This window comes from Sinocyclocheilus anshuiensis, unplaced genomic scaffold, assembly GCF_001515605.1.
Source record: "Sinocyclocheilus anshuiensis isolate Anshui unplaced genomic scaffold, SAMN03320099.WGS_v1.1 scaffold3401, whole genome shotgun sequence".
Taxonomy (NCBI): domain Eukaryota; kingdom Metazoa; phylum Chordata; class Actinopteri; order Cypriniformes; family Cyprinidae; genus Sinocyclocheilus; species Sinocyclocheilus anshuiensis.
The window spans coordinates 17,739-30,365 of record NW_015556030.1 but is presented as its reverse complement, the minus strand read 5'-3'; the positions used below and the strand labels follow the sequence as shown (position 1 = coordinate 30,365).

At 39.4% G+C, this 12,627-nt stretch overlaps 1 protein-coding gene and 1 long non-coding RNA gene across 5 annotated transcripts in view; both read right to left on the bottom strand.

Annotated features, from left to right (window-relative positions):
* Window positions 1-3,660, bottom strand: part of LOC107676157 (uncharacterized) — a 7,015-nt gene extending 3,355 nt beyond the window's left edge. Inside the window, exons 1-2 of the long non-coding RNA XR_001632699.1 lie at window positions 2,862-3,660; window positions 2,677-2,792 (exon numbers count right to left, since the gene is read on the bottom strand). This is a non-coding gene — a long non-coding RNA (uncharacterized LOC107676157). The remainder of the gene's footprint in view (window positions 1-2,676; window positions 2,793-2,861) is intronic.
* A 366-nt stretch (window positions 3,661-4,026) lies between these two features.
* tiprl (TIP41, TOR signaling pathway regulator-like (S. cerevisiae)) lies at window positions 4,027-7,826 on the bottom strand. Of its 4 annotated transcripts, none has more exons than XM_016470676.1 (8): window positions 7,642-7,826; window positions 7,416-7,529; window positions 6,362-6,541; window positions 6,201-6,300; window positions 6,001-6,132; window positions 5,827-5,922; window positions 5,677-5,739; window positions 4,027-5,046 (listed from the first exon to the last, which is right to left on the bottom strand). In XM_016470676.1, the coding sequence occupies exons 1-8, from the start codon at window positions 7,722-7,724 to the stop codon at window positions 4,924-4,926; spliced, it is 891 nt and encodes a 296-aa protein (XP_016326162.1). In that variant the 5' UTR covers window positions 7,725-7,826; the 3' UTR covers window positions 4,027-4,923. The 4 variants fall into 4 exon arrangements, with proteins under 4 accessions (XP_016326162.1, XP_016326163.1, XP_016326164.1 ...); XM_016470677.1 differs by having other exon boundaries at window positions 7,708-7,824; XM_016470678.1 differs by having other exon boundaries at window positions 7,416-7,594; window positions 7,708-7,802.
* Between the last annotated feature and the right edge of the window lie 4,801 nt (window positions 7,827-12,627).

The following is a 12,627-nucleotide window of genomic DNA, read 5'->3' as shown; positions in this document are numbered from 1 at the left end:
GCCCACTATTGTTAAGCCGGTCGGCGTGGTAGCCCAGGCACACATGTGGTTCACATGGCTCTTCGGAGCAGCAGCAGTACATGTCTTGGCGATAGATCTGCTTGTTGGGGGGTGTTTTGTTCTTGTTTTGGCTTGTATTGTCCGTTCTATGTCTCCTGCTTTGTGGGGGGTTATTTCATGTATGTTATATTTCCAACTGACAGAACTAGTGTTTGTGAACTAGTGTTTGACTGACAGAACTAGTGTTTGTGAACTAGTGTTTGACTGACAGAACTAGTGTTTGTGAACTAGTGTTTGACTGACAGAACTAGTGTTTGTGAACTAGTGTTTGACTGACAGAACTAGTGTTTGTGAACTAGTGTTTGACTGACAGAACTAGTGTTTGTGAACTAGTGTTTGACTGACAGAACTAGTGTTTGTGAACTAGTGTTTGACTGACAGAACTAGTGTTTGTGAACTAGTGTTTGACTGACAGAACTAGTGTTTGTGAACTAGTGTTTGACTGACAGAACTAGTGTTTGTGAACTAGTGTTTGACTGACAGAACTAGTGTTTGTGAACTAGTGTTTGACTGACAGAACTAGTGTTTGTGAACTAGTGTTTGACTGACAGAACTAGTGTTTGTGAACTAGTGTTTGACTGACAGAACTAGTGTTTGTGAACTAGTGTTTGACTGACAGAACTAGTGTTTGTGAACTAGTGTTTGACTGACAGAACTAGTGTTTGTGAACTAGTGTTTGACTGACAGAACTAGTGTTTGTGAACTAGTGTTTGACTGACAGAACTAGTGTTTGTGAACTAGTGTGTCTGACAGAACTAGTGTCTGTGAACTAGTGTGTCTGACAGAACTAGTGTCTGTGAACTAGTGTGTCTGACAGAACTAGTGTCTGTGAACTAGTGTGTCTGACAGAACTAGTGTCTGTGAACTAGTGTGTCTGACAGAACTAGTGTCTGTGAACTAGTGTGTCTGACAGAACTAGTGTCTGTGAACTAGTGTGTCTGACAGAACTAGTGTCTGTGAACTAGTGTGTCTGACAGAACTAGTGTCTGTGAACTAGTGTTTGTCTGACAGAACTAGTGTTTGACTGAACTAGTGTTTGACTGACAGAACTAGTGTTTGTGAACTAGTGTTTGACTGACAGAACTAGTGTTTGTGAACTAGTGTTTGACTGACAGAACTAGTGTTTGTGAACTAGTGTTTGACTGACAGAACTAGTGTTTGTGAACTAGTGTTTGACTGACAGAACTAGTGTTTGTGAACTAGTGTTTGACTGACAGAACTAGTGTTTGTGAACTAGTGTTTGACTGACAGAACTAGTGTTTGTGAACTAGTGTTTGACTGACAGAACTAGTGTTTGTGAACTAGTGTTTGACTGACAGAACTAGTGTTTGTGAACTAGTGTTTGACTGACAGAACTAGTGTTTGTGAACTAGTGTTTGACTGACAGAACTAGTGTTACTGAACTAGTGTTTGACTGACAGAACTAGTGTTTGTGAACTAGTGTTTGACTGACAGAACTAGTGTTTGTGAACTAGTGTGTCGGACAGAACTAGTGTTTGTGAACTAGTGTTTGTATGACAGAACTAGTGTTTGACTGAACTAGTGTTTGACTGACAGAACTAGTGTTTGTGAACTAGTGTTTGACTGACAGAATTAGTCTTTGACTAAACTAGTGTTTGACTGACAGGACTAGTGTTTGTGAACTAGTGTGTCTGACAGAACTAGTGTCTGTGAACTAGTGTTTGTCTGACAGAACTAGTGTCTGTGAACTAGTGTGTCGGACTGAACTAGTGTTTGTGAACTAGTGTTTGACTGAACTAGTGTTTGACAGAACTAGTGTTTGTGAACTAGTGTTTGTCTGACAGAACTAGTGTTTGACTAAACTAGTGTTTGAATGACAGAAGTAGTTTGACTGAACTAGTGTTTGTCTGACAGAACTAGTGTTTGACTAAACTAGTGTTTGAATGACAGAACTAGTGTTTGTGAACTAGTGTTTGACTGACATAACTAGTGTTTTACTGAACTAGTGTTTGTCTGACAGAACTAGTGTTTGTGAACTAGTAGGGATGTAACGATTAACCACGAGCCGGTTGAAAATTGATTCAAATTTCGAAATTATACAATCTAATTTAGATTAAAAACTGCTCATGTTCTGTGTTCAGAACTAGTGTTTGTGAACTTGTGTTTGTCTGACAGAACTAGTGTTTGACTAAACTAGTGTTTGAATGACAACTAGTGTTTGTCTGACAGGACTAGTGTTCAACTGAACTAGTGTTTGACTGACAGAACTAGTGTTTGACTAAACTAGTGTTTGTCTGACAGGACTAGTGTTCGACTGACAGAACTAGTGTTTGTCTGACTGAACTAGTGTTTGTCTGACTGAACTAGTGTTTGACTAAACTAGTGTTTGAATGGCAGAACTAGTGTTTGTGAACTAGTGTTTGTCTGACAGGACTAGGGTTTGCGTGAACTAGTGTTTGTCTGACAGGACTAGTGTTTGACTGAACTAGTGTTTGTCTGACAGGACTAGTGTTTGACTGAACTAGTGTTTGTCTGACAGGACTAGTGTTTGAGTGTACACTTGTTTGTCTGACAGGACTAGTGTTTGACTGAACTAGTGTTTGTCTGACAGGACTAGTGTTTGACTGAACTAGTGTTAGTTAGCGACAGACCTACACATCATTGAAGTGCGGCGGGAGGCCCTGCGAGGCCTCAGGAGTGGTGTAGACGTTGGATCAGAGCAGCGAGCCGGAGAAACTCTCCAGCCGCTCCTGAATGCGCCACAGCTCATCCTGTGAACACATGATCACATCAGCTCCCTGACAAACACCGCGGGCCAGTCTCCTCTCCGCCAGTCTGACCTTAAACCTCTGCGGCTGGTGCAGCTGAATAGTGGCTCTCCTCTCCTCCAAGTCCTTCTTCAGCTGGCTGAACTTCACTTTCCCTGCTTTATTCAGCACTTTCTTCTTGCCGTTCACACAGCGGCAGACGTTGAGGTCCGTGGCATATCGCAGGCCGTGAGCGCAGAGCTGGAACAGAGAGCCGTAATAAGAGGCCAGATCCGGATCGGACCGGTGCAGGACTAACGGCTTCTGCTCCCAGTACTGCTGGAAGAACTCGTCCAGCCCGACCGGACCGATCAGACTCTGGAAGAAATCACGGGGCGAGTCGAATCACAGCGAAGCGGAGCCGTTCACGACCTTCATCTGCTTGACGGGCACATCCTCCTCCTCATCCTCCTGTCCATCATGCTGCTTCACTCTCCTGCCTTTATTTGGCATCTGTGACATAAAGATGCTCTACATACCAATTTATTCTTGATCCCAAACAGTATGAAAATAACTTTCACTGCACCTTCTACTCACACTGAAAAAAGTGCTGTTCTTCCTCCAGTATTTATGTCTTGAATCTAACAAGATATTTATTTAGCAGTTAATGCAACATTTAATGCCATTATTTTATGAACTTAAGACTTTCTGCTCTGATTTATGGAAATTAATTTGTGGAAAGAATAATTTTTAAGACCCACAGAAAGCCTGGATGTTAATGTACGAATGACCTTTGATTTAGCCCATCGTGCCATTTCATGCCATAAAAATAGGGGAAAAAAAGCCATTGGAGCATATCTTCTTTTCTAAATTATCTTTGTGTTTTAAGACTTTTTTTTTCTTTCTATTTTTACATTTAAATTTAGAGAAGTGAATTTTAATATCTTTGTGTATATTGCAATAATTTAAGTTTTATTTTTGGGCTCGTCTGAGTTCATGAATTCCCTGATAATCGAACATCATGACTTTGAGGTACAGAAACATGACATAAATTAACTAAATGAAGCTTGACTAAGCATGTAATTATGATGAAAAAACCCACAGGTTAAAGCACGAGTGGTAGAGAAGGTGAAAAGTGGATGTTATGTGTAGAAATTCGAATTGCCGTTGATTATTTGACATTTTATCACTACAATCTCAATGTAAAAAAGGAAAATGGAAATAATTGTTTCTACAAAGCATTCCCTTAACGATTCAAAACGTTAAATTTAGTTTATTTTTGATTTTTATCCCAAACAGACATTTAATACTCCCACTCTACTCGAGAGAATTTCTCAACAAATAAAAGCAAATATAAGTTAGCTCATATATTACAGCTAAAGAGTCACTGAACTACGAGCGCGTCTAACACACGTGCGTCACATTTAAAGCGTTCTGGGATTATTAACTAAAACCTCAATCATCTCCAGGAGATTTCAGACCAGCATCAGGAGTTACTACAGTTTTTCTCAATAGCTAACACAAAATTCATAAAATTCACAATTTTCTCAAAAGTATAAACACAATCTCAGAACTACACACCAATTTGAAAACGCCTCAAACTCTCATGTCAAAATCAAATATTTTCATCAAAAACATTCTCTTTAGTCATAATCCAACTTTAGCCTCAGCTGACACAAAAAGCCCTCCAGGTGCACAAACGGACAGTGCCTAGAGCACACTAGTGAGATCAGTTCAAAACACGGAGATAAAACCCTCTGATTGGGAGTCCGGAGTTATTTTACAGCACACAACAACAATGAAGGAGTGCAGAAACTGGAAAATAAACATTCATCACACCACTGTAAAGAGATCTGAAATACACCAGAAACGCTCAACACCAAAGAACTGAACATGAAACATCACAACCGACAGCACACTGGAACGTGTTTATAGAGTTTTGAGAAACTGTGCCCGCTGATTCAGTTACAGTGTGTTAGCGATCGGAAAAACTGAACTATACGCTACAAGTGAGTTTTTGTTTCAGTATTAGTTCATTCTCATCACATCTAGACATACTTCTGAATCAAAGGATTTTAATGAAATCCTCCACATCAAACATGTACAGAGTTCAGGTTTAGTGGGTTCGAGTCTGCAGCGAGCGCTCTGCTCGGCGTCACTCGGATGGTTCTGCTTGCGGCGTTCTCTCTGGAAACTCCAGTTTCTCGCACTCGATGAGCTTCAGCGGCAGCTGCGGGGAGATTTCATTGGGGTCTGTGTAAACCGCTGGAGGAACGTGCTGCGAAGTCAAGGAAAGACACTCTGAAGCGCAGACGCAGACTGATGGTTTTTTGTTAAATTTCAATGAAATTAATGTACTTTGAGTTAGATAATGATTTTTATTTCATATTTATGCAGTAAATATAATTAGTTTATTACCTGTTAAGCACTGTTTGAGAATAGACCTGAGAATGACATTTCTGACTGAAACTGTAAATCTAGAATATTTTGGAGCGCAGACTTAAGCTTGGTCTCTTTTCAAAGAAAGTGAAAGTTATACAAGTTTATTGTTATGAATGATGCACAGAAATACTATTTTAAATTTTTTGTTAATTAATGCTTTTTCAAAACATGTTTTACTCTAAAACTGGATGAGAATCAAAGCCATGAATCTAAATAGGCTGTTCCAAATTTGAGGTTGATATCTCAAAAAAATGAGCTTTTGTTTAGCCGCAGAACCAAACGATTCCACTGGATGAAATTTCAAAGCGGTCATTTTTGACTTTTTTTCAAGACCATTTAACCTTTTCAAATCATGTCCTTCATGATTTTTATGTGTTCACACAGCAAGTGCCAAAACAAATTCTAAAAATAACAGATTTCTGTCAGAAATGACGGAAGAGCAGCAGAGGGTTAATCTAGCACTCACCTGGAGGTCTGACATTTTACTTTCACGTGTGCTGAATTCTCGAAGCATGTGGTTTTTTCCAGCCTGTTTAAAGCAGTGCAGAGCAACAGGGTTTAAGATATGGTAAAATCACATGGTATTGGGTGTTTCTGATAGGGTGAGTGAAATTGCCTCGTGATAAAGACGCGTGTCGTTTATCCTGATCAGCACGCCGTCCACTCGCAGGAAGAACCGCAGCAGGAGGAAGAAGCTGGTGGGCATCACTCTCTGAAACAGCAGACATCATCCGTCACACGCTAACCGGCGACGCACCAAACACAAGCAGACGGATCGGAGGAAACTCACGATCTTCACGCTGATCATGGACACGCCGTGATCGTGCAGCTCGTCCTCGAACAGCAGCACGTCCTCGAAGAACTTGATCTGTTCTCGCGCTCGCAGCTTCTCCATGTCGATGCGCTCGGCGGTGGGCTTCACCTGCGCACAAGCTCGGTCTGGGTCAGAGGTCAGCGCTCAGCCGGTTTAAGTCTTAAAGCACACAGTACCTGGATCTGCAGCTGCTCTCCCAGTAAAGTGCCCCTGTAATCTGTGGTGTAGGTCCAGTCGTAGCGCTTCACCACCTCTTTAGACGCCTCCGACTCGGCTCTGCACAGACACCAGTGAAAGCATCTTTCCCGTGAATAACACAACATCTCAGCGCGTTTACCTGCTGTCCTGCCACTCCTGCGCGCAAGCCACTTTCACAGAGTCCTGCATGTTGTTGACACGCTTGAGAGCGTCGATGGCGTTGAACTCGATTCCGAAACCGTCGGCGTGCTGAATGCGCAGCACATTGTCTCCGAACAGCATCTCTGGGAGAGCCGGCATGTTCATGGTCTCTGCTAACCTGCCACAGAAGACACTGGTGTTAGTATTACTACAATCTGTACTGTATGAAGCGCTTTAGAAGTAAATACAGGAGTCAGAAGTGAGGAGATGCTAGGAAGAGGTCAGTCTGCTGTATATACATTAAATTACCAAGAAGATATACACCTCTCTTCTTGGTAATTAAGTTGATTATCTGAGCGTGCTCCTCCCGAACTTTGATAAAACATCATTTGTTATCAGACTGAGGAGCCATCTTTGATGTGGATATTATGGGTTTTTATTGACCGTATAAACACAGTGTGTGCGGTCTGTGCTGTATTTGGCACGGCCTGCTTTATTTTTTCCGTTTGCTCTACTTGAGCTTTAATGCTTTTGTTCTTTTTATATATTTTTGTTTACACACGTTTTCAACTAAAAGAAATCCTTGCGATATAGCGTAACGTATGATGCCTAATCATAAGCCTGTTCAGAAATGGTGACAAAGGTCTTTCTTATTAAGCGTCATTTAAATAAATGATTGTGTTTTATGAGCCCAAAACTCGTAAAGCTCTGTAAACACACAAGATCACTGACATGACTCGGACATGAAAAGGTTCTGATAAAAACAGTCACACTTGTACACTTTACATGGGTCTTTATTTTTAGTTTCAATCACGTGTCTTCTTTAAAAAGCTACCTAACTTCAGTCTGCGCTCTGAAAAGCGTTCAACATTTACCACAGTTTTCATTTTCAGGTCTATTCTCAAAAAGAGGCAAACAGGTGAGGAATGAATTATACATATTTCAGAAATATAACTCCGTACCATGAAATCCGCTAACATACAAAACTGTTAAATAAGAACACGATCCACCTAAACTGCAGCACATTGATCTCTTTGAAACAGAAGGCGTACCTCTCGATGTCTTTGGACTTCATGATGTGCGTCTTGGCGGCGGTGAGAGTCCAGGGCCCGAAGCGGAAGTCCCGCGTGCTGCTCTGAAACCCCGGAGAGATGACTGAAGACATTCTGCAGACGAGCGGAGGAACAACACCGCGGCTAACTCTCTCATACACTACACTCACGTGCTTACACTGAGGGATCAACAGCGTTTACTCGGTCACAAGCGTCCAAAACTTACACACATACATCAAAGACTTCGAAACTGTTGAAAACACAGGAGTAAAAATGAAGAGACGAGTCCAACCTCGTATCCGTTTCCATGTATGTACAGAGCGCAACCTCGAACTCCTCCCGATGCAGAGCGAACAGTAGCCGCCGATAGTTCCGGCTGCTCTTCTTCTTCTTCTTCTTCTTCTTCGTGTTTTTATAATGGCGGGTGGCAACTAACACTTAAGGTGCATCTCCGCCACCTACTGTGCTGGAGTGTGGACCAGAACTGTATACTTATCAGAGAGAACAAAAAAATAAAAGAAATAAATGAAATAAACCCAAGCAGTTAAATTCTTTTCATTAAACCAGTTTCTTTCAAAAAATTAAACAAAGCTTTATTTATCGGATAACTTTAAATAGATTTCATATGTTCACTCCATATTTCTTTAATTCATCTTTTAATGTTATCCTTTGATTTTCATGTTTGACACACTGACTAATCGCATGTTCCGCTGATTCTCAACCTCGAAATAATGGTATGTTCTCTTGTATATCTTCCTGTTGATTTCATTCTCCCTACTTCTTGTTTAAAATCGTATAAATGACGTCCTTTCTTCCCTTCATCCCATTGTTTCTGCCAGGTCTTCATACTATTATTCCTTATTTTTTTTAGCTGTATGTGAATGTAAACGATCAGCAAAGTGGTCAAGCCTGAAGTGCACGATAAATAAAGTTATTCGCCTGGTCCCACACGTGCCGCTTGAGAGCGTGTGACAGGAAGTAAGTCCAGGGGCCTCATTTATAACCGTTGCGTGCGTACGCCACTTCCTGCGCAACAGGTGGGATTTATAAAAAACAAACTTGACGGGAAAATTTGCGCACCTGCACGCAAACTCTGACCCATGCATATGGACTTTTTTTTTTCCTGGAGAGAGAAAAGTAATGAAGTAAACAATGATTTCAAACTCAGTCAAAATATGCCTCAAAACTCAATCTGTTTCCACTAAAATAGCTAAAAGATGTTCACCTTATCAGCAAAACTGCATACATTTAATTTGATTTAGATTGTTTAAAACTATTTAAATACTACCTATTTGGCCAGTGGAAAAGAATGAGCTCAACTCTATTCTAAAATATTTAGCCTATCTGATAACTATTTTAAGGCACATTTTATGGAGGACTGTTTACTGATCCTGGGAGAGTAACGTTAGACTACAATGCCGGCAGTTCTGACTCACGTAAGTACTTTAACATTTAAAGGATTTGCCACTGATGATTCAAATGCGAGCTTTGAGCAGTGTAGAGTAGCGCTTGTCATTTCTCCGATCACAAATGCAGACAGGGTGTTATGTTTACGTGATGCAATGCAACGCAACGCATAAAAAGACAGTATAAGTCATTATAATCAGTAATTATGTCTCCACTGTATGCAACGAATGCCTCGTTTATAATGGGTTTTAATGTTTTTGTCTCGTCGCTCCGGCCGGACAGGGCAGCATCACAGTATGGTGAGGGGCGTAACATTTCCGTCTCACGCTTGAGGTATTCGGCCAATCACAACGCACTGGATAGCTGGCCAATCACAGCACACCTTGCTTTTCAGAACGATGAGCTTTGTAAAAATCGACGCGCTTCAGAAAGGCGGGGCATAGAGGAGAAACAATAATGTACAGTATGTGGAAAATAGTTTTTTTTAGGGGAGCAATCTCTAATGAGGGGAACCCCCAGACCGGGTCTTTTTTTACCGCAGGGAACAAGGAGTGTGATTTCTACCGAGGGGGCCCTAAAATGTTAGAACCAACAGCCTTGTGCATGTAGCGTGGTTGTGCTTCGGGTGATCCTTGAAAGAGTCCCAGTCCTTTCTGACGCCGTCCCCTCCACTCTCTCACACGTGTGCACTTTCTGTATGGTCCTGTATAAATACAAACAAAAACACCAAAAATAAATCCTCATAAAATATCAACTTTGATACTGTGAAATATCTTTAACTGAATGCAAAACAAATCACATACAATATTTTCACTTTACAGTTCAATAACAGTGGGGTTGGAAACAAATTAATTAAACACTTATTTAATGTATTCAGATGAAAGTTTACAATATTAAATTATTCACAAGCAGTTTTTTCAGAGCCCCCAGTTACACTGTTTTAAGCATAGTAAAACTAGGCGTTGTAAGCTCCACATATGGTGATTTCGGGGAGGAGTCGGGGCGCACAATCTTTCTCTGACTGTGATTTATAAAAGGATTTTTGCCTGGAATACTGCTCCGGAGCGGTACTGGAGATAGTGTGGGGAATTATTCACAAGCAGTTTTTTCAGAGCCCCCAGTTACACTGTTTTAATCAGAATCCTAACTATACGGTGTATTTAGTAAAACAAGTCAAATCAAATTAAGTACATGTTTATTAAAGTAAGTAAAACCAAAACCCATCACAGAGTCCACGGTCATCTCCACAGTTTTGAGCGTGTTGAGCTCCAGGTTGTTGAGACTGCACCAGACAGCCAGCTCTTTAACCTCCAGACTGAATTCCTTACCAGTTTGCCAATAATAAGCTGGATCCTTGATGACTCTACAAGGGGAAGAAGAAACGGTTTACTGAAAAGTTCTTAAAGCAGGATTTCATTTTATACCATTTCTTTAAACCAGTGGTTCTCAAACTTTTTTATACCAGGTACCACTTCGGAAAATATTTGGCTCTCTAAGTACCACCATAATGACCAACATTAAATTACAGCAGCGCAGTAGTCCTAACTATTCAGCTACAGCTCTGCACAGCTCAGCAATGAGGCAGTTTTATTCCTAATAAGAATATTTATTGTTGTCAACCACTTTAACATTGTTTGAACATTAACACTGCACTGTGCTTACAAACAGGTAAATAAAAAACTTAAATAATGATTAAATTAAAATGTGTTATAAGAAAAGTTACATAACTGTACTGTACTTAAATGTAAAAAACTTTACTCAAATAAAGATTAAATTAAAATGTATCAACATTAATTTATATTTAATTGAGTGATTCCTCTGTGCTAGTGCTACTCGTACCACACTTTGAGAACCACTGCTTTAAACAATCTTAATTCTAGGCCTGCAACAACTAATCGATAACGAAAATAATCGACAACGATTCTCATTATCGATTAGTCGGGTCTGTCCACAGTGCACGTCCGGTCGTGTAGCACTGAATAAGGCATTTCTATGGACAAAATGCATCTAAAATAGTGAAGGAAACCGAATGAGACGCTGCGGGAGAAGAACGTGATCCAAGCTGCCCAAAACATGAGAATTCTTTATTTTAAGCTTTAAGCTATAATGCATTAGCGTACTGGCTTGTCCTGTCAGGTGAATATGAATACATGTCAGTAGTTCTCAAAGTGTGTCATTACCCAATTAATGACAATAACATTTTTAGATTTAAACAGTTTTTTGACAGATTCCTAAAATATTTGTCTTTTCTCTTTATTATGGCAGGTGGTCTAATAAATTGTTATGCACTGTATGTTTTCATAGCATTCAGTTGGCACGTTTGTTTGAAGGACATTGGGCAGAATGTGGAATAGTGTTTGTCAATAAAAAAAATGTAAAAAATCAGATTAATCGAAAAAATAATTGGCCAACTAATCGATTACCAAAATAATCATTAGTTGCAACCCTTTAACTTGTACGTACATTTGCGATTATATGATATTCAGAAAACACGAACAGAGTATGTTATCTTTGAGACTATTATAAGATATATAACACACCTAATTCATGGCATTCACATCAGGAAAATGTAGAAAAATCTCTAAAAGACAGACATTTACACATAACTTACCAGCAACACAACATCAGATGAGCATCTAACTTTAGCATCTGTAATAAAGCAATACAAAAATACACACACAGGTATTTATCATCTGTAGTTTACATGTCCTTTGCCCATTTGTAAACTCTGTTAACGTTATACTTTACTATTTTTGAAAGGTAATAAATATAGCGATTTTCTTACCTCATTTTGCCCGTATGTTTGCAGGACCTCGCAGATCACATCTGACCCTTCTTGTGTTCACATTCCAGTTTTTGTTCTCCATAGACATGTCACGACTCAAATTCGCTCAAAATAAAAATTTAACAGGCAAATATAAAATAATTCAGGACCGACCGAGCAGTTTCAACGAGCAGCAGCTCACAGTCAGCCGCCTCACTCAGAAAGACGAAAATAACGGTCATATTTTAAAATTTAGAAAGGCGCGAACAGCTTCATTGTCCAGTTTTCTGGATGACACGCAGATTAACCAATCATGATCAAAGCAATAAAGTAAAACAACCAATAGGAATTGTTTCAGCGTGGTAACGCAGCAAAATTGATTTAGTTTTATTGTTGTTAATGATGATAATATTTAACATATACCTTTAGATTTTAGAATAGGTTTCATGATCAAAATATTGTAAAATGCTATTAAAATAAGGATCTTAAATAATTTAATATTAATCATTTAAAAGGCAGAAATTTATTTTGTATGCTGTTGAAGACATTAAGTTGATTCAAGATACAGATCATGTCAAAAAAATTAAGGTTGATTTACAACTGTTTTTGTTAACCTTTTTCAACCATTTAGCGTTAAACATTTTTCAACGTTGAAACAACAACTGTCATTAGTTCAACCATATTTCAACGTTGAAGGTCGGTCATGTGCCGGCTGGGTTAGTTCATCTCTCGAGTCTTGGGGTTTGAGTCGTTCGTTCATCACGTGACAGACCCATATGCTTAACCTATGCTGTCTGAGCCGGAAAGAGACTTAATAATAATAACCAACTCTTTATTACCTTTGTTACAACATTCAGTGTTATGGAAAATAACCATAATGACAGAAATTCACACATTTATGAACTCTAAGTAAAAAGCTACAATTTGAGACCAGAAACGCATCACTTAACTGTAAGAGTAAATAATTATAATAAAGATAATAATAATAATAATAACAATAACAATAATAAATCTAAGATTACAAGATTAAAGTCAAATATA